The 22,793-nt window shown below is 28.0% G+C and overlaps 1 protein-coding gene and 1 long non-coding RNA gene across 2 annotated transcripts; one reads left to right on the top strand and one right to left on the bottom strand.

The window, feature by feature from the left end:
• Nucleotides 1-1,452: 1,452 nt before the first annotated feature.
• On the bottom strand, nucleotides 1,453-3,509 carry LOC149031069 (uncharacterized). Its single transcript, XR_016178116.1, has 2 exons — nucleotides 2,019-3,509; nucleotides 1,453-1,964 (listed from the first exon to the last, which is right to left on the bottom strand). It is a non-coding gene; the product is annotated as an uncharacterized LOC149031069 (long non-coding RNA).
• Nucleotides 3,510-3,718: 209 nt separating this feature from the next.
• Nucleotides 3,719-9,313, top strand: LOC107067884 (CYFIP-related Rac1 interactor B; the record flags this gene model as incomplete). Its single annotated transcript, XM_015323802.2, has 6 exons — nucleotides 3,719-3,827; nucleotides 4,044-4,268; nucleotides 4,530-4,864; nucleotides 6,867-6,946; nucleotides 7,052-7,178; nucleotides 7,534-9,313. Coding segments are annotated over 6 exons (1,014 nt in total), but the record flags the coding sequence as incomplete, so codon positions are not given.
• Nucleotides 9,314-22,793: the final 13,480 nt, after the last annotated feature.

The raw sequence follows: 22,793 nt of genomic DNA, 5'->3' as shown, positions 1-22,793 counted from the left end.
ATTAATATTAAAATTATTCTACGTTGATATTGCTATTTATCTAAAAAATTTCTTTAGTTTTTTTTTATTATGATTTATGTTGTTTTATTTTTCGGTACTGTCAAATTTGAATACATCATTTTGAATCGTATTTAAATTTTAATTTTGGATGACACAGATAGAGTCACATATATGTGATCGGAAAATAACCACTAAAGTTCATTGTTCCTAGAAGACCAGTTCGTAAAGAGCAACGTACTAGTTTCATCGATTTATCCTATTTTAATTCCATTGATAGTATTACTTTGAATTGATTAGAAATATTCGATAATTGGTCTTGTTTATTTCAATGATTCATTTTTAACATTGATCGTGTTTAATAATAAATACATTTATGTAAAAAATAATTTCAAAAATTTATTCTTGAACATACAAATGATTAAAAAATTTATTAATAGTTGACTTTTGATTATTTTTTCAATATATATATATTTTTTTTTATCGGATTAGTTGTTATTATCGATAATAAGACAGATCAAAAATCCAACGTATCGGTCCATTAATCTTAACCTCGATAACGAATTGAAGTTGCTATTCACAACACACACGTATATAGAAATAGAAAGAGAGTTCATATAAATCGTGGAAGATCGATAACCGATCGACGATAGAATTTCAAACACGATTCCTTCGAGTAGACTTGCATCGAGCATCTCGAGTACGATAAACGTGCGATTAATCAAGAAAACGTTCATGGAGTTAGGTTCGTTTTAACGTAACTACACAACACCATAATAATTTAATTAACAATAATCCATAGAATCCATATACACACCTTTTCCAATATTTTCTTTTTAATACTGTTAATTAATTAATTTATTTAATTAATTATATATATTTATATTATCATATTATCATATTATTTGTGTAATTTTGTTTATTATTATTTTTATATATTTATTTTATTTATTTTATTTTTTTATTATTATGTAATTTATATTAGGTCGTCTCAAAAATTTCTTCCTTTTTTTGATGATAAGTTGAACAATATTGTATAACTAATATATTTTTTTTATTTTTACATATTTTACGTTTTATTTTTACTAAAAAATATCGATTCTACTTTATTTTATCTTTTATTATACTTTAAATTATTCAACATAAAAAATATTGTGCCAGTAGAATTATTAAAAAGAAAGAAACTTTTGGGACAACTTATTATCTGTATTATTACATTAAATAATTAATTATATAAATAAATTTATAGAAACATTTATTAATGAAAGATTTAGCAAACAAACGTTGTTTACGTGCTTAAATTTCTTGTAATAAGCATAATTCAATACACTTGTGAAATCATTCGTGATGTATGCATAAGTGCATGCATATGTGTATAGAGGTGTGTATGTAACGTATACGTGTAAGTAAGTGTAAATAAGTGTTGAGAGGAGGACGAAATTTCTCTCGACAAGATTTTCATTGCGTATAATTTTAGATCTCTTGCGTGTTGCGAACTTATTTCTCTCTTTTTTTCTCTCTCTTTCTCTTATGAGGGCAAAATTCTTCGTTGTAATAGATATTAGGAGAGATTCTCGTTTACAAAGCATAATATAAAAAAAATATTAAAAAAAATATAAAAAAAAATATAAAAAAATGTAAAAAATATAAAAAATATAAAAAATATAGAATATTTTATTACTGCTTAGTGCGTCCTAAAATTTATTTTAATGACCTTAAAAAATTAGAAATTTTTTCTTAAACAAATATTTGCAGTATTGTCATATTTTTTTTTAGCAAAACTCTAACTAAAAAATTTTTATTTTAGAGATAAATTATAATTAATTATAATATTATTTTATCAAAAATTAATACATATAATACCGTTATAAAATTATCCAAATTATTTAATCAAAAAATAATATATATAATACTCCTATAAAATTATACTAATTATTTAATCAAAAAATAATATATATATAATACTCCTATAAAATTATACTAATTATTTAATCAAAAAATAATATATATATATAATACACCTTATAAAATAATATATAATACCCTTACCGAGTATCTCGAAATGAATACACAATATTTTATAATGATACAAATTAAAACTACAAACAATTAATTATTAGTCCTTTTATTAAGTCTTATTTAGGTAAAGCGACTTTTGGGACATCCTGTATTTAAATCATTCACCGTTAGAACTACCGTAATTCGTTCCCTTTTATGTTGTGTGTCACATGTAATTATTTTCACCATACGTATGAAAGAAAGAAAGGAAGAAAGAAAGAAAGAAAGAAAGAAAGAAAGAAAGAAAGAAAGAAAAAGAAAAATAGAGAGAGAGAGAGAAGATTTAACCATGACTGGGAACTTTCAGATAAGAAAGTCACGTAAAGTATTATCGATCGAGTATTTTATAAAAGCAAAATGCTGTATAACAGCAACAGCAGCAGCACGTAAATACAATTTCCTTAGAGTGTATATTAACGTATGGCAATAATAACACCTGCGAGACTACGCGAATGGTTACAGAAGACAGATGTTTGCATCAATTTCTCCACTAATAATAATAATAATAATACTAATAATAATAACAACACTAACACTAACAAAACTAAAGAAATATTGCTTTTAACATTTTATCCAATTGATTAAAAAACAAATGTTCAAACACATACATAAAGATAATAATTATTTTCTAATTATTCTCAACGAGTTAAATCGTGTCGTGTCAATCGTTGAACAAACATTAACACGAATATATTAATTCCATGTAATGTAATTCAAGTGTATGCGTATGTGTTCTATACTCGTGTATATTCATATACAATTTTAACTATAAGTAACTATACTCGAACGGAAATGATACATGTCGGCAATTCATAGGCTGTGTGTAAGTGTGTGGTAGACCAGGATTGATTGTAATTTTAATCGATTCACGTGCCACCATAAATTTAGCAATTATCTTTGGGGGATCGGTTCTTCTCTCCCCTTTTTAGTCGATTATTTCGTAGCTAATAGGTTCGTGAAAGATCGTTTGAAGGTACCACCCCCTCTTCATCCTCCTCTTCCTATCTCCTCTTCATTCTCCTTTACCTCCTTCTCCGGCTGCACTTAATCCTCTTCCTCTTCCTTCCATTATCAGACTACATTCAGGTGAGGTCAGCAGCGAGTTTCATTTGTCGGAATTACCGGAAGGTTCATCCCTCATCGACGAGTTCGCAGAATCCATTTATTCAGCCGTTTCGATACAGATAACTAGAAACTTCTCCCACTACGTTTCTTTTTCTTTTTCTTTTTTTATACATTGTCCTCCTCCTCCTCCACCTTCTCCTTCTATTACTCTTCCTCACCTTTTACCCCTTTCGAAGGTAACGCGCCAGTTCGTATCTCCTCTATGCAAGATTAACGTTTCATAACTGCCAAGCTGTCTATCGAGAAAAGAGCTTTTTATACTTTCTTTACCGTCTGGCTTTCAATTCTTGAATCTTTTATCATTCTTTGGATTTATTGTCTATTTTTAGGTATACGTATTTTGTTAGTATTAACTTATATATCGTTGAGTATTCGATTTTAGGTCGTTGACTTTTATTTCGTAGGTTTTTTTGTATAATTTTTATTCTTGTTTGTTTTTTTTTATTTTTATTTTTTTTTTTAATACAGATTATTGGATAAAGTAGTCGCGTTAATTTGTATCATTTTAGATGCCCTTTCTGTTGTAAGTCGATCCTGACCAAAAAGTACTGGGGATTCAGGATGGGAAAGCTTTTTGAGTCTTCTGGCTCGGGACGAGTCTACCTGTTGCACGCCTCAAAAGTACGACGTCTTTTTGGATTTCGAGAGTAAGTTGCAATTCATTTTTATTTATTTTGCTTTTATTTGTTTGATATTTAAAATTAATATATTTCTTTTTTCACATCTGTGTTATTTTTCTTTTTTTTTCTGGAACTTGTAATATTTTTTATATGATTTTAAAAATAATTGATATTAAATAATTTAAAGCAATTAATTTGAAATAATAATTATGTAAAAATTGATTTGTTAATTTATGATTTTAGACGCACAACCATCGCATATCGAACGGGAGACATTCGATGCCGTTCAAAGGGTCCTGAAAAATTCCGAATCTATTTTAGAAGAGATTCAATGTTACAAAGGAGCCGGTAAAGAAATAAGAGAAGCAATATCGGCCCCTACGGAAGAGTGCCAACGAAAAGCTTATTTGACCGTAGCACCCCTCGTAGCAAAGCTCAAAAGATTCTACGAATTTTCTTTGGAATTAGGTATGTACATTTTTTTTTGTTTAAATTCTTTCTTTTTATTTTCTTCCATGTTGTGACAAAATAAAATATTCTTAATATAAACAAAAGTGTAATACCAAAAGTAGTTCCTTTACTATTCTTTCTATTTTATTTCCATGTTACAAAATAAGATGTACACCCACCAAATGATCTTTAAAAAAGGAAAAAAATAACAATTAAATATATTTTTAATACAAACAGTTAAATATATTTATTCAAATTTATTTTTAATTTAATTTTTAGAAAGCGTGGTACCAAAAATATTAGGACAATTATGTTCCGGTAACTTAACACCAACGCAACATTTGGAAACCCAACAAGCATTGGTCAAACAACTAGCCGAAATCCTCGAATTCGTATTGAAGTTCGACGAGCACAAAATGAAAACACCAGCAATCCAAAATGACTTTAGTTATTATCGTAGAACGTTAACGAGGGCATCGTTGACAAGACAGGACAATGCGGAGAGGGACCTCGTTGTTGGGAATGAGTTGGCTAACCGAATGTCCTTGTTTTACGCCCACGCAACCCCTATGCTACGTGTCCTTAGTAACGCAACCATTACCTTCTTGATGGACGTAAGTTCTTTCTTCTCAAGTCTCCCCTTTACTTTATTTTGTTTTTTCTTCTCTCTTTGATTCTATCGATATCTAGGACATTCCTACGTATAACTGTAGACCTAAATACATAGATTATTATAATTATTATAGTACATTTGTAGGTTATTCTTATTCAAATATTCCAACACGCGATTGGAATTATTTTAAATTATTCTTTGAATACGTTGAATAATGTTTTTTCTTTTTTTTACATAAATTAAGTAGGCGAGTAGTATTTGTAAATCTAGAAAAAAAAATATTTTTGAACATTTTAATTAAAAATTAAATTTATTACGAAAATATTTATCTTTAGAATGTAAAATAGTAACGTTAAAGTATCATATAAATTTATGTAAATTATTTAATTAGTAGAAATTTAATTAGTATACTTGAGACATAGTGTAAATCTTGAAATAATATATTATTTGATAATCCCAATTAAGAATTAAATTTATTACGAAAATATATCTCTTTAAATATGATGCAAAATAATATTACTCTCTTCTATTATTAAGTGAAAACCATAAAATAAAATCGAAAGTAGAGAAATAAAATTAGCAAGAAAGTAATGGTGCGGGGTACTAATTTTTTTTACTTAAGCAAGATAATCCTGTTGGTAATGAATTTTCGTTAGTAACGCCTATCACAAAGACATAATTAACAAAGTTATAAGAGAGACCAAGAACAAGTTCCTCTTTATTAAAGAACGAATAATGATCTGCATGATACATGTACATATCTATATATATATATATATATATATATATATATATATATATATATATATATTGGGACCCCATATTGTACATAAATTTATCCTATGTATATATATACACTCGTATATATATATATATAATACACATATATATTTTTGGTATATAAAAATGTATGTATGTATCTTATGTGTGTTGGGTTAGCTGAGTCACGCGAGTATTACTTTCTTGATGAACCTAAGTGGTCTCTCGTTTATTTACTTTGTTCCATTTTACCAAATCGAAGATACTTTCATTTACTTTTTATCTTTTTTCATTGACGTTATTTCCGGCCATTAGACTTTCCATTCAAACGTTAACAATCAAGGAACAACGAGCTTCTTTATATTTGCAACAGATCAAATGACATTTCAATTTTTTCAAAATTACCATTAAACTGTAATTTGTTGTACGAACACATTTGTTGATTTATAAATTGTATATCTCCTTTTTTTTTCATTTTTATAAATTGCAGTTATTAGATATTCCATTGAAACATTATCAATGAACTAATGAACCTTTTTTTTTTGTTACTTTCAACTCGTTAATTGACATTTTGATTTTATTTTTCAAATTACTACGAATATGATTTATATTTTTATGTGATACTATATGTTTGAGTTTAATAAAAGAAATTGTGAGTGTTTGTGGTAGGATTATTGTAATATAAAAAAGGGTAAAGAGAGAAACTAGAATTAAAAAATGATCGATCCTACTGTTTGCTCTGGTGGAGCAGAAAATTGACAGGCATCGGATGTTGGAATTCAGATTACACGAGCTCAGTTTGAACCATTATATGGAATAATGGAAGGTAGCGACAGTTAGGTAAACGTTAGGTATATAGTTTCAGGCAAAAATCGATACACCACTGTCTACCAAGAACGATATTTCTGCTAAACATTTAATTTCTCTAAACTCAGGACCGTATACTTATACGGTCATACTTATCCCGTATACTTATCATTAAAATACTTCAAAAATATTCAACCAATTACAATACTTCGAAAACAAGAAACCAAACTTTAGTTAATCAAATTCATAAGGTTTTTTGTTTTTTTTTATTTTTCTTTCTTGTATTTTTTATTATTGGTATTTTAAGAATATGATTTTTCAATTTAGTTATACAATTAAATGATTTATGCTACCCTCTTGTAAGATTGTTAAGAAAATTTGTTTCGTTTTGTACGGATTGGTTGAAATGATAAAAAATTGTTTGTTTATAATTTTAGAACGAAGATATTCCGAGGGAAAACATAACTGAAACTCTTGGGACGATGGCTAAAGTCTGTTTGAGAATGTTGGAAAATCCGTAAGTGAAATAAATAACTTTGTATATAAAAGTTTTCAAACTTTTATCATATTATATATATATATATAAATATATTTGTATATATAACATTAATTTATTTCGTAGAAATCTGTTGGCCCAGTTTCAACGAGAAGAAACTCAATTATTCGTATTGAGAGTTATGGTAGGATTGGTTATACTTTACGATCATGTTCATCCACAGGGTGCTTTCGTCAAAGGTTCGAACGTTGATGTGAGTAAAATATAATTTTATTTATAAATAAATTCTAATCATGATTAATATATATGATATAATAATAATTCATTTGGTTTATTTTAATACAAATCTTTACACAAAATTAAGTAGAAGTATGATTTTTGAAAAATAATTGATAATTAGTAAATAAAAAATTATTTAAATGAAATTACATAAACGTGTTAATGGATTTCGATTATGATTGACAAAAATTATTAAAATACAATAACGTAAAACAAATGAATATTTATAATTGATCAATAATAATTATTTCAATAAATTCATGGATACATTTTTTTTTCACGTGATGAAACGAAAATCTTGTTAATGAACGTTTTGTTTGAAATTACAGGTAAAGGGTTGTGTAAAATTATTGAAAGATCAACCACCATACAAAAGTGAGGGTCTTTTAAACGCGTTGCGTTACACGACGAAACATTTGAATGAAGAGAACACACCGAAAAATATAAAAAATCTTTTAGCAGCATGATTACCGAAACAACGCGGCTGCTGCATCAGAAGTTGATTGTTTTCGATGGCCGCGAATTAAAAACAAATATCTGATTTACGAATTAATCGTAACTCAAATGCGAGGTCACTATCATTTTTTATTCAGCGTATTTTAAATATACGACGGACATTACGTGCAAGAGTTTTATGCGAATGAATTGAAACGACCGAAAGAATGCAAGCAAGTAAACGAGCAAAACAAAGAAAAGCAAAGAAGATAAAAGGATTGAGGAAGAAAAGAAAGAAATGAAAAAAAAAAAAGAGAAAAAAGATGTCCGTGTGTATGTACGCCATGATTATCCCTAAAGACCTCCGGATCCTAACGAATAAAATAAAAAAATACCAAAAAACCACAATCACCACCACCAACACCACTACTATCACCATTCTGTTTATTGTGGATGCTGGGCTATGGCTACTGGACCACGATGTCTTTCGAAAACGCTAAAAGTTTATACAAAAAAAAAACACTCACAAAAACAAAAAAATATGAAATAAAAAGCTGCCTCTTTGAGTCAACTGCCCCCGAGTTTGTAACACCGATGGCATGTTGTAAGAAAAGAACAAAAAAAAGGAAAATAACCACGACATAAAAAAGAAGTACTGTATATTGTACTGTATATTGTAGACGAATGGAAATTCGACAATTTTTTTTTCACGATAACGTATTCGCATGATTCGTTAGAAAGAAAAAATATATCGTTAGTTTCTTCTTTTTTTTTCACGAGTACATTCGAATGTTTAGTCTCCCCATTTTAAAATGAGTTTCTCATTCTCGTGGAAAATTTTTCTTTCTTTTTTTTTTCGTGTGAGTAGAAATGTTTTTTTAGATAAACGTGGAAAAGCCTTGCTTTTTTTTAAAAAGATTTTCTCGTTAAAAAATTTCGATGAAACACGTTAGTAAAAAAAGAGAAATGAAAAATTTAGGAGAAAGGGGGGGGGGGAGAACTGTGAAATCAAATTTCACGATTCGAATGTACGATAGATGAATTCGAATTGTTGATCGTGTGTATTCGTTTTATTAAACGACGATTACCGATCGTTAATTTAAAATAAATACGCCTCAGGCGTTCTCTTCTTCCTCTTATTATTATGATGATGATGATAATGATGATAATTACTATTATTATTATTATTATAATTAATATATTAATATTACGATTATACATGATTGCTATTATTATATAATTAAGATGATGATGATGATTATTATTATTATTATTATATTTAATTTTTATTATTAAGTCGATTATAATGGACACTATTTGTCTCGAGGAAAGTTTTAGATAAAAAAAAAAAAGAAAAGAAAAATAATTCGATTAAAATCGCTCATTGATGATATTATTGCGCCTTTAAATGAAAAAAATGAAAAAAAAAAATGAAAAAAAAAAATAATGAGCGTCCCGTTAATTAGACCATATCATATAGTGTATTTTAGGAGTAATTCCAATTACGAAACTTTTGCGAGATTTATGAAAAGAGAGAAATGTTTAAATCACGTTGTGGATATTGTGCAGATTTTTAGCTCTTGTTTTACTTTGTTATTCGACGAATTTAAAGTTTGAAAGGTTAAATGAAAGAGAGAGAAAGAGAGAGAGAGAGAGAGAGAGAGAGAGAGACAGTGATAGAAAGAAAATAAAGAAATAGAAAGTAAAAAAACAAATAAAAAAAATCTTGATAATTAAAAGGGTTTAGTATAACAAAATCGTTGAAGTCTTCTAAAAGTTAAAAAAAAAAAAAAATTCAAAAATTCACGTTGGAATTGATTCTTAAGGTTTCATATTTATTTTTAATTGCAATTACAAATTTTGTTGACACATAATTATAACGAAACATACGAAATATGACTCGAAACATTGAAAAAGAAAAAAGAAAACTAGATGCATTTTATTTAGACGAATCCTATCTAACGAAACGTTTGTTAAACTGAGAAAGAGTAATAATAATAAATTAATTACTTACATGATATAATAATTAATCGATAATTTTGCAAAATAATATCTGAGGTAGGATTTTTTGTACGCGAATAGAAAATACGAGTACCAAAGAATAATAATTGTACCTACGGCGTGTAAAGAAGACAGTGCATGTCCCTTATATTTCATAATTGTTATATTATTTTTTATCATTATTGTTAAAGTAAACAGCTATGAAAAAAAGAGTAAGAAAGAAAGAAAGATATGAGATTAGAGAGAAATAATAAAAGCAAGTTAATAATACTTTATACTGCCGATCAATGAGACCGAGAGGTGTATGACCGTATGACAACACTTTAGCGGTACGATATCAATGTTTTCACGAATTTCTCAAATTTCACCAACCTACGAATAAAATATTTACGCGAACATTATAATATTAAAGTAATTTATTTCCTATATTGTCTAATATGTTGTATATTTTCTTCTCTTAAATTCAAAACGTTGTTGTCATTTAGGTGGCTCAATGTGAACTGAAATATATCGACCGTTTGTTTATAAATTTGTTTGTTTACTTTCATTGGGACAAAATGAGTATGCGCCTGAAGATAAGCAACTATCTACAGTGTGTAACAAAACATTTTGGATTGTATACCTACAGGGGTTCGGTCGGTATACAGTTCTATTTGCCACTGTAGGTAGGTAACAATACTTATATATATTTGTAAAGCAACTCGAGTCGGTACAAAGTGTTGCATACTTTCAGGCGTTCGATTGGTAAATTATCAAACGTTGATCCTTTTGAAATACATGTAATATTATAAATTTAGTTGCCCCTGATGGCAGGCAACTGTTTATACATGCATAGGAACGTAATGCTGTTGGTATGAAGTGTTGCATACATTCAGGCGCTCGATCGGTAAATAATCCAACGTTGATTCTTACAAAATATTTATTTATAAATTCAGAAGGTAATATATATTATTTTTGTACTTTTATCTTTTTCATTCGATAATAAAAAGAATAGTGAATTGTTGTCGTTTCATCCCAACAGTTGGAAATAAAGTTTGAATAGAATTTAGCTTTTATGTTGTGTAGAAGGAAAAAGTGCTGCTAGTTGAGGGAATAAATTTGCTCGTTCGATGGTAGGTGGCCTTAGAAAAAGAGAACGCCATTACACGGCGCCACAGTGGTTATTAAGGCGCAATTCTTTAAATATTGATTGAAAGTGGGTGCAAAACCGGTGGGAGGTGGTGTGGTAGTTCATGGATGGTTGTGGGCTCAAAAGGAGTGAAAAAGACGACGGAGGACGACCGGCGTAGGAGAGACTGTGGCGGAGGTTGGACAAACGGGCGAGATGAGATGAGAAGAAGAAGGTGGACGAGAAGAAGAAAGACGAAAGAGGGGAAGGGAGAACCGTCTATAATATATGATGGGCGCGGTCGCTTTCTATGGATTTCTTTTATCATATAAATGCAAACACGTTCGTTGATCAATCTCTAATTATCCTGTTTTTACAAAAAATATAATGTGAAAAAATTAAAAATCAAAAATTTTAGAAAAATATTTCAATCTCGATAATATCTAATATAAAAATTATTATCTCGAATAAACGAGTATGCAATTACGTTTACATAATTTTTCTAATCATAAAATACACAATTTAAATCACTTCGAATGTGACTTGTTGAAATGAATTATTTTCATTCGATTTATTACTAACAAATTTAATTAGAATATTAAATGTATTTCTTCATGTAAACAAATATAAAATTTGGTTGCTTGTTTATAGGGTAAAATTCTAATTGTAAAAAATAAATTGACCATTGGCTTTCGGGAAAGAGGAAGCCATCTTTCGAAAGGCGTCCGAGAATGTCAGGCCGTTTTTGTTTTGTCTTTCGCGCAACCACCACCACTACCTCCACCACCATCACCACCACCACGACCACTGCCATCAGCACCACCCTTACAGGATTTTTCCTCCCTTTTTCCCTTTCGTTCTCGTCTTTATCGTCGTCGCCGTAGTCGTCGTCGTCTTAGAACGCTGCTGCCGCGACCCTCGCCACTTTAGTCGTGCTACCTACCAACCCCTATTTTTTTGGACCTCACCAAAGCAAGAACGTTCATGAGAGAGAGAAAAAGATGGCGATAGAGACCCCTATGGATTTTTTCCGTACCGTGAGCATCCCCCCGTTCCACCCCCCTCTACCAGCTACCACCACGACACGACCCTCCGTCGAAAATACCGTCCGCGGTATTTTAAGGGCTGACATAACCCCCTGCCAAGAGAGTTAAAAAAAAATAAAGAAATGAAGAAAATTTCAACCCTCAATTTGTTGAACTGCTTGCCCGTTTAATTGTGATATCCATTTTCTTCATCTTATTCTTTCTCATTTCTACGATTTATCTTTCTCTCTCTCTCTCTCTCTCTCTTATTAACACTTTGCTCTTTGCCTTTATGATTTTGATTTTATTTTATTCTTTCAAGCAATGGCTTTCCAGCCCTTGAAAAGAATTGGAACTGCTTGTTTCGTAAGGGCTGTTCTCTACGGATTCGTTTGATTCTCTTTAAGAATTCTTTTTTTTCCATTTTTTTTCTTTTCTTTATGTCTCTGTTAGCGACAACACCATTGTTCGAGAATAATAATCAAACTAATCCAAGCGCGACACACCCTGTACATTAATTCTTTCCTTTGCACGGGTTTAGAATCCCTACCCCGAGGTGAAGTGTGTGTATGTGTGGGGCCACTTCAAAATCTTACCGATACGAATCGCATTTTGGGGGTTTTATTCTTTTCTTTTTTTCTTTCTGTTCAGAGATATTCTCGATGTCTTTGTGTTTGTTTAAATTTTAAACAGATACTTTTTTAAAGATACTTAAAGTATTGGTCCAATATGATTTTTATCTATGAATTATTCTACGAAATTATTAAAGGTTTATATTAATAAAAATAGGATTATTTTTATAATAAATTAATTAGGTGGGTATCGTATTAACACACAATTACTTTCTATATAATTAATATTATAGAGGATATATAATATATTTTTTCTATATAAGTATTACTTACAAAATATAATTATTTTTAATCATTTAAGTTATATTGTATATATTATTGATATATTATATTTTATATATTTATATTATTTTATATTTTATATTTTATATAATATGAATATATATTTTTATATATTTATATAATATAAATAATATAATAATATTATAATAGAAATAGTATAATAATATAAATAAAATATAATATAAATAGTATAATATTATTAAAGTATTAATATTATTATATATATTGATATATTATATATTCTAAAAAATTATTAAATGTTTATATTAATAAAAATAAAATTATTTGTATATTAAAATTAGTACGTACGTATCATATTAACAATTATTTTCCATATAATTATTATTACACCCAATATATAATATATTATTTCTATATAAATATTATTTACTATATAATTATTTTTAATTATTTAAGTTTACTCATTCATATATTATGTATAATTATTTAAAGATAAATTAAATCTAAAGATATAGATAAAAAATTTTTTTTATAAGAAAAAACTTGTCGAAACACTTGCCTGGAACGATTTCATGCTATGTTTAAAACCATCAACGAGTATATTTCGAGATATTTATCATTGAGAGAGAAAGAAAGAGAGGAATATAGGGCAAAAAAAAATGTCAAATCTAACGCGTTATAATGCAGAGATCAGAAAGGGGGTAAGTTTCGGTAAGCGACCCTTCCTTCGACGCGGTTAAAAACGTGCCACCCCTTTCGTATATCACCACATGGGAGATACATAAACCCTTTCCCCTTCCCCTTCATCCTAAGTCCCGAGACGACGGTCTAATTGCGATATCGCTTTTTTCACTAGTATAAAATTTTTTTTACCTCTAAACTATCTCCATCTCTCTGTCCTTTGTTCTGGTTTTTTTTGAGTTTTTTTTCTATGTTGTTTCAAATTTCTCGGCGGTGGCTTGTTTTTTTTGTTCGTTATTTTCTCGCCACCCGGTAATTATGTGGGCGCGGCGTAGCAAACATTGGGGGGTAGAAACAACCACCGTAGTGGCAAGCTGATAAAAAAAAAAAAGAAAAGGAAAGAAAAAAAAGTTGCTTTGCATATTTAAATCCCGCGGTGAGTGCGTTTAAGTGCGAGTGAGATGGAAAATTCTAAGCGCCAGCGAAGAGAAAGAAGAATAGAAAAGCCATTCATCCCTTTTTTTCTTCTTTCTCTTCTCGCGAGAGTTGTACGTGTATGTATATGTGAGTGAGTGCACAAGTAAGAGAGAGATAAAATGAAATAAAAAAAAAGATAGGAAGGAAATTTAAGCAAAGGGCGCGTGCGCGATGACAATAGATCGTGTTTGCACACCCGAAAATTGGCCGACATAGAAAAATAGGCTACTGTTTCGGCATGGCAAAAAAAAAAAATGAAAAGAAAAAGAAACCTAAAGAATGAGAGAGATAGAAGGCCCAATAGAAACAGCGGGAAGAATATTCTTATGGCACGCGTTCAATAATAATTCTAGTCTCGTTATTGGAGTACTTTAATATGAAAAATGATACCTTCTTATGAATTATTATATCTTTTCTTATATTAAACTGATACACGAGGGAGATAAGTTTTTTTTCTGGGTTAATTTTAATTCTTGGAAATGAATGTATAATTATGTTTGATTAAATTGTGGTAACTTCGTTTAAGTGGACTTTATAGATTTTTTTTATTATGAACATGTGATTATTCTAAATAATCAATGATTAAATATAATTAACAAGTATTTTTATTTTTTATTTATTAGGTAAGATTGCTTTTTGACATTTTACATTTATTTCACTATGGTTAATTAATTCTAAATTTATATATAAATAATATAAAAATATATAATATTATATATAAATTATAATATATTTATATATAAATATTTATATATAAATAATATAATTAAATATAAATGTAATTTAATATTTTAATATAAATTTAAATATATATAATATATTATATATTATGTATTATTATAAATTTTATCGAAACAAAATAAAACAAAATAAAATAAAATAAAACAAAATAAAAATAAAAATTATAAGAAAACTTGAATAATTTTTTAACTAACATTGGATAGTAATTTTTTGTTGAACGCGTAGATCTCTTATATTTTTAAATAATTTATTATCAAATAAAGGAAAAAAGGGATATTTTGTAGAAATTTTATTTAACTAAAAATAAAATACAAAATTGAAACCTATTGAAAGAAAATAAATTGAATTATGACTGATTAAATAGCGATGGCTATGAAATTGTTTTATTCGTATTAACTTAAAGATAATTTTGATTGAAAAATTTGTCCAGGTGTCGAATAACATTTTTACTCATCGAGAAAACGTAGCTTAGCATCGATCGACCGGATTAGTTGTATCCAATTTTCCGTGGACGATAAATTAGAATTTATGAAATGAGCATGGAAGAAGGCTAGCGAGTTTCTCGAGGGTTGAAAGCTTGCGAGGGAGGACCAACTTCTACTACCTACCCCCGTAACTCACTTTTTTCTGAACATAGTTCTTTCTCGCTCTCTCACTAGAGATTCTCTACCCTCTCGAAATAAAACTAATAGTTTTTTTTCTTATTTTTTTTATTTCTTTTTCCTTCTTTCTTTTTTTTTCGTCGTACGATGACGAAACGCTCATGCGAACGTTGACGAGTGGTTTGTATGTGCGTGCGTAACAATGGTTCCAAGTGTGTGATCAATGTTTTGAAAATATTTATCATCTCTTATAAATAAAATACAAATAAAAAGAAATATTTATTAATATATATATATTAGAAAATTATAATGAATTTATTAAATAATCAAAATATATATAATAATAATTTAGGACACATTATTTTCCCTTGAAATATATATTTTATTTTTATTCGTATTGCTAAAGTAAAAATGACTGATTTATAATATTAATTAGGTATAAATTATATAATTAAATAATAAATATATATAAATCTATCTAAAAATTATATTTATTTCAACTAAATTGTAATTATATCTATATATCTGTAATTTAAATTATATATTATATTAATCAAATATATTAATATATATATATATATATATATATATATATTAATTAATTATATAATAATATATAATCAATTGAAAAATAATAGAAATATTTCAATATACAATAAACGAGTTTCTCATTAAAACAAACTATTAATTAGATAATTTATTTTTTTATATAATTTATATTCATATATCAACATTTTTGTTAGATATTTTCTAGATTTTGTTGAATTATTTTTACAAAAAATATTTTCTATCACGTGAATGAAAGGTATTGGATGATTTGTATTTTAAGATGAACGAGTACACATACGCGTACGTAAAAATGCATTGAAGCAAAGAGAGAAAAAAAAATAAAAAATAAAAAAAAGCACGATTCGTGAACGTCGAGAGTGACTAAACGAGCCGAACCGTTCGATAGACCGATCGAGGACCGACAGATGTTTCCCATTTTTTTTTTCACGCACATATTCTCTCTTCATCTCTTTCTCTCTCTTTCTCCTTTTTTTTTTTCACTATCGGAGAAACGCCGTTATTTTGGCAAAAAAACATTCCCGAAACCGATCGGTGCTTCCGCACACGCGCACACACACACACATACACACACATACATACATACATACACACACACACACACACACACATATATATATATATATATATATATATATAAACACGACCACTCATAGGATGGCATCTCGCTTCGTCAAACGAATCCCTCGCCCTACTGAAACTTCCTTCCTTTATCGAAGTTTTCTCCCTCTTTACGAGAGGAACTCTCTAATGCTTTTCTCTTCTACATATTATTTCCATTCTCGAAATTTTGACAAATATCTAATGTCTTTTAACTTTTATTTATTCCACGTTCAACGAAATATTACTTTATCAAATGTTAGTTAGAAAATTATTTAAGTTTTCTTCTAATTTCTATTTTTATTTGATTTAGTTTTGATATAATGTTTATGTTTCAATTTTGTATTTTATTCGTAGTTAGAAACAATGTCTACAAGAAAATCCACATTTTTCGTTTATTTAATAATTAATTATTATAAAATATAAGAGTAGATAATTTATTTTTATTATCCTGAATTTATTAAAAAAAATTTTGTAAATAAATGTGATTGAAATATAAGAAACAAATTTTTGTAAAATCATCAATAATCAATTACTTATTTTTACACAGTCTAATTATTCCAATTAATTTTTAAATTGAAATAATTAATAATAATTTAAATTAATTAAGAATAATTTAATTTGAAATAATTAAATTAATATAAAAACAGAAATAAAATAATTGAGATTATTCCATTGAATTAAAAAATAAAATAAAAAAATAAATAATGTTACTTCAGAATAAGCTTAATGGGACTGTTTAGTATCAAGGACGTATGTTTCTTTAATGCGATCATGGTGGTCGTCAAGGTTTTTGGTACGGAGATTATACCAAAGGCTGGTCATTTTTTGGTAGAGATAGTCTTGTAATCCTCATCGTGATACACTCGGATGTAAGGGCTTTTTTTCTTTCTCTCTCTTAGAAAAAAAAAGAGAAAAAATCGTGAAAAACCCCGTAATCCGGGATGGACAGGAATAACGAGTGTTTGATGACGACGGCATTGCCGAGGCCATTGGTTGGGCCTCGTGAAACCACCCAACGAGTCGTAAATCCAACAGGGTGAGGAGTACAGGAGGGGTGGTAGGCTGCACAACGTGAGAATGAAAAAAAGTGAGGGCACGCGTTCTTCCTACTACCGTTTTATACCCCCGTACTCTACCCCCTTGTACCCCCACACATTCACACACTATTTCTACTGATGGATAGAAAGTTCTATCCTGTGTCTGATTCCTTGCTAAATATCTTGCTTAACATTTGTCATTTTTTATCATTTTGTTTTTATGGGGGTACATAGTTATTTTAGATAAGCAAAACAATATTTTCAATATGTTTTTATGTTATCATTGTGAGTATAAATATTGGAAAATTATTTATAAGAATTATTGAAATTAATATTTTGTTAATATTTATTTTCATAAATATTCAATTAATTAATATAACCAAAAATTAAATATTAATTATTATATATGTAATATATTATATATTATATTTTTTTTTATATTTATATATAATAATATTATATAATTATATTTATTAATTTTTAATGTAATATATTGTAATGTAATATAATATTATTATATTATATATTATTTATAATATTATATATAATATTAATATATAAAAAATAAAAAATTATAAATAAAAATTCTATTATATTATATTCTATAAAATATTATATGAAACATAATAAATATTTTTGCAAATATTTCCATTTAAATTGCATATAATTGCATGAAATTGAAAAATGTTGATATTAATTTAAATTATAACTTGTTTTTTACTTTGTATTATAAAAGCATATAATAAAATATAGTAAAAATAATTTAGGAGTATTAGAAATTAGTAAGGAAAGATCGAACATTTTCGATGAGCCCTGAATCGAGGTTCCCGACTACCGTTAGGTAGGTTAGTGACCCCCTTCGGTTTTTATACAAGGGTTTTCCTGTGGGGAGACGGTTTTTTATAACATCGATGGGGTACCCCTTAGCCTAGGGTAGAGAGTTCTTTTTTTATAGACCAGCATCTGTACCCCCGTGGCTAGGAAAGCAAAATTTTTCAGTCAGCCAGTCACTCACCTGGTCTACTTCCAAGCGGTGAGACTATATTTGGAAAAATTACATCTTCTCATTTTTCTACGATCAATTCGAATTTAATCCTATGGGAGAAAAATGAAGTTTAGAAGATTTGTGATTATAAACAAGTGGTAAGAGTATTTTAAATAGAAAATCAATATATGAAATCAATGTGTTATTTCAATGTGAGTGTTTTAAAAGTGCAATGAGTGTTGATTTTGAACAATTTATGAGGTAAATAAGAATATCATTATTCAAATAAAATTTAATATGACAGTTTGTAATTATGACAGTTGATTAAAAAAGTATATATCTTACGATTTATTTATAATATAAATAAATAATTATATAATAATATGATATACAATATGTGCATCATTTTGATATTATAATTAAATAATGAAACAAGTAGTTTTAATTTTTTTAATTTATAATCAACTGTTCTAATTATCAACAAATATAAAAAATATTGAAATTTCATTTACAAGTTAGACATTTTTTTCTAATCAGTGAAAACGATTTAAAAAAGATGAAAGAAAGAATAAAAAAAGAAGAAAAAAAAGGAATTTAGTAATAGCCGTTTGTCTGGTTGCAAAAAGAGCCACCTCCATTACGAGGAGGAGACGCTAGATGAAAATTTGGTCAAATGAGAAAAAAAAGAGAGCGGGGAAAAAGTAAAAAAAAAATAAAACAAGAAATAAAAGAAAAAGATAGGAAAAGGAGTCGACCTCGTGCCTCTTTTTCACCCTCCGACTTTCTGGCTTTTCCTTGGCTTTCCATTAAAAAGAAAACGTTTCTTCGTATTTTTTTTTCTTTTTTTCTTCTTCGACTTCCCCCACGATCCCCCGAGATTAAAACATTCGCGAACGAGTCGTGAACTCGTTTGTCCTTTCTATCTTTTCTTCTATCACTCTCTTTCTTTCTCCTTTTTTATTTCTCTTTCGTTTGATACCCCTCATCCACTTTCCATCCTTACAATCTATCTCTTTTCCACGAACAATTTCTTTCTCAACCCCCTTTACCCTACTTAAGGTTGCTAAAGGGAATCTAAGGTGTAGTCTGATAACGAAGCGAGCACGTCCTAAAGCTAATTTTCTGTAATTTTTCTTTCTCTTCCTCTAAAGAAAATAAAAAAAGAAAAATGTAAAATCAACCTCTTCAAATGTTAAAGTCAAATTTTGGGGAACAAAAATACAAGTATAGGTCGTATAATTCAAAAAATTTTTAATAAAATAGGATTTATTATTTATATTTATATTAAATAAATTAGGTTTTCTTAACCTAACTTTTTTAAATGGATAAACCAAATTATGAAGAACAGGAGAGTACAAGTTTTGATCTTGTATGATTAAAAAAATATTAATAAAAGAAATTTATTATTTATATTAAATAGATTAAAAGTTAGATTTTAGATAAAAAAATATAAATATTGATCGTATAATTACAAAAAATATTAATAAAAAGGATTTATTATTTATATTAAACAAATAAGGTTCTCCCCTAACCTTACCTCCATAAATGTAAAAGCCAAATTTTGGAAAAAAAATACAAATATATATCGTATAATTTAAAAATGTTATTAAAAGAAATTTATTATTTGTATTAAATAGATTAGGTTCTCCTAAAAAATCTAACTTTTTTCAAATATAAAAGCCAAATTTTGAAGAATAAAAAATGCAAGTATACAAAAACAAGAAATACAAGTATTTCACATTTAATTTATTTTTATTTTCATATACGATATTATATTATATAAAATCATATAGATTAAAATTATTTTTTATTATAATTTGAAAAATATTGCAATTAAAATAGTCACTAATATGATTAAATAGTTTCACTAGCAGTCAAAAAAAGTAAAACCAATTTACGAGTGATTCTTATTATTTTTTTCTCCACTTTAATGATATAAAATGCATTTTCTTTCTTTTTTTTTCAACGAAAGTTATTAATAAGATATTTATTATTTATTTATTATTTATTATACTTTCACGTGCAAAGGCGTTGACGTATGTGAAAATAAAGGATACAAAGATAGAAATACTGTTTAAAAAAGGGGTAGCGTACATTCTTTTCTAGACTTGCTGGCTCCTTTTTGAAGAAACAAAGATAGATATATATATAGATAGAGAGAGAGAGAGAAAGAGGGAGAAAGAAAAGTGAAAGAGAAAAGGAAGTGAGAAGAAAAGAAAAATAATCTCTTATATACGACGCCCACGGTGTAATGGAGGATATTTCGCGCTGCAAAACACCCGAGCCGGTGCCACCAGCAATCCCTCCTTCACCTCAGCTTTCCTTCTCCTTTTCATCCTCATCCTCCTCCTTCTCCTCCTGCACCTCTTCCTCTTCTTCAGTCCCTTCGCACGCCAGCCACGACTCATCCTTTCTCACGCCAGGCCGTTGAAAATAATATCTATCTTTCGCAAACACTCTCTCTTTCTCTTTTGCAAAAGCCTTTTTCCCCTGGAAAGGGAAAAAGATGAACGGAGAATATGAGAGAGAGAGAGAGAGAGAGGAGAGAGATATATGTATATATTTGCTTGATGTATTCACATTAAGTATACCAAACGAAAACACAATATCCTGTTTTCACATTTAACACGATAAGTAGTTAGTAAGTAAGTATGTATGTGGGTTAAGTAACTTTTATTATTTGGGCGGCAAAAGATTTGTCCTTGGAATTCTTGTCGGTTAGAGTTTTATTTTTTAAATGAAAAAAATATAAAAAGAAATAAAATAGTGTAAAATACAAACAATTAATTGGGTTAGTTTGATATTGGGATAAAATAAGATTTTTTTTTATTTTGTAAGGGAATTGTACTTTGTTCGTTATGAGATTAAAAGTAATATTATACGATTGTTAAAATATTATATTTAATATAATAAATAATATATTATATTTAATTTATTATATATTAATATATATTTATTATATATTTAATAATATTATATTTTTAATTTAATATATAAATATATGTATATATATATATTATATATTATGTATTATTTATAGTAAATTTATTATATATTAAACATAATATTATTAATTATATAAAATATAATATTTTAACAATCGTATATTTAGTTAATAATAGTATTTGGTAAAAAGTTACTTTGATATTTTGGAAATAACCAAATTAGTATTTGACTAGATTAGGATATTAGACTTTATCTAAAATAAAAAGCACAAAGATAATTAAGTACGATATTTAAATATACCCTATTCAGTAAAAAGTAACTTTAATATTGCAATATAATAAAATTAGTATAACATTAAAAACTATAAATGATCTAATGTAATATTCGAAACTACTTTTATCAACTCAACAACAAATACAAATTTGATTAATTTGATTTAAAATATTTAATACCAAATACACTTAAAAAAAAAAAATTAAGAAGAAGAAACTTCAGATTATTCCAAAAGTTATATTCTTTTTAATAATAATTAAAATTGACGTTTCGCGTTAAAGTTTATGATGAAGATTTCCTTTTAACGTTCTCGATTAACTCTCCTCGTATAATAATAAATCATGCGCTTTCCTCCTCATTCAATCTCTCTTTCTCTCTCTCTCTCTCTCTTTTTGTTTTCTCTTCTTTTTTTTTTATTATATTCACGAAACGGGAATACTCGAGGTAAAACGAAAGTTTCTTTAAATTTTATACGAACGAGACAAGAGGAAAGAGTACGAGGAGGAATATGAGGAGGATGAGAAAGGTGGGGTGGGGTGTCGGTGGTGGAAAGAAAGAAAGAAAGGGGAGTAGGAAGGAGGGAGAGGAGGAGGTTTGCGGAGTTTTCCTGGCGATAAATCAAATAGCACGGAGCCGACGATAAATATGAGGGCAAATGACAGCGTTGATTCATAATTAAACGAGAAACCGGGACGAAATTCACGAGCATTGGTTTAAAAGAGGTAAAAGAGAAGTAAAAAGAAAAGAAAAAAAACAAAACAAAACAAAACAAAATAAAAAATCAGAATAAAAATCCTTGGCGAACGAATTGAAATGAAGTTTTCGGATGAATTCGATGCTAACTTTTTCATTTTTCTTCTTCTCCGACTCCCTTCTATCCTCTCGTTCACTTCCCCCCCCTCACCGTCTCCTCGAAATTAAAAAACTTGCTGTAAAGTTCGATATTGAATTTTTTTGCCCCCTTTTTTTTTATTATCAACGTACCAACACACTAACGTGCCTAAGTTTTTTTCTTTTTATTTTAAATATTCATCGAAGAATTTCTTCAAAAACGATTTAAATATGAATATGTGTGTTTATGTGTGTGTGTTTATGCGTAAAAAAAAAAAAGAAAAGAACTCGTATGAGGATTCGTCGCTGACCGTGAGCAAACGCAATTACGCAAATTCTATGGAATAAGCATGGAGGAAAATCTCCTAGGAAATAAAAAAAATAAGAAAAAAAGGAGTGAGA

Source organism: Polistes dominula, unplaced genomic scaffold (genome assembly GCF_049000335.1).
Source record: "Polistes dominula isolate Pdom_NZ unplaced genomic scaffold, Pdom_raw_medaka contig_12, whole genome shotgun sequence".
In the NCBI taxonomy this organism is placed as follows: Eukaryota; Metazoa; Arthropoda; class Insecta; order Hymenoptera; family Vespidae; genus Polistes; species Polistes dominula.
Note: the sequence above shows the minus strand (reverse complement) of the source record. Positions and strands in the feature narration are given on the sequence as shown.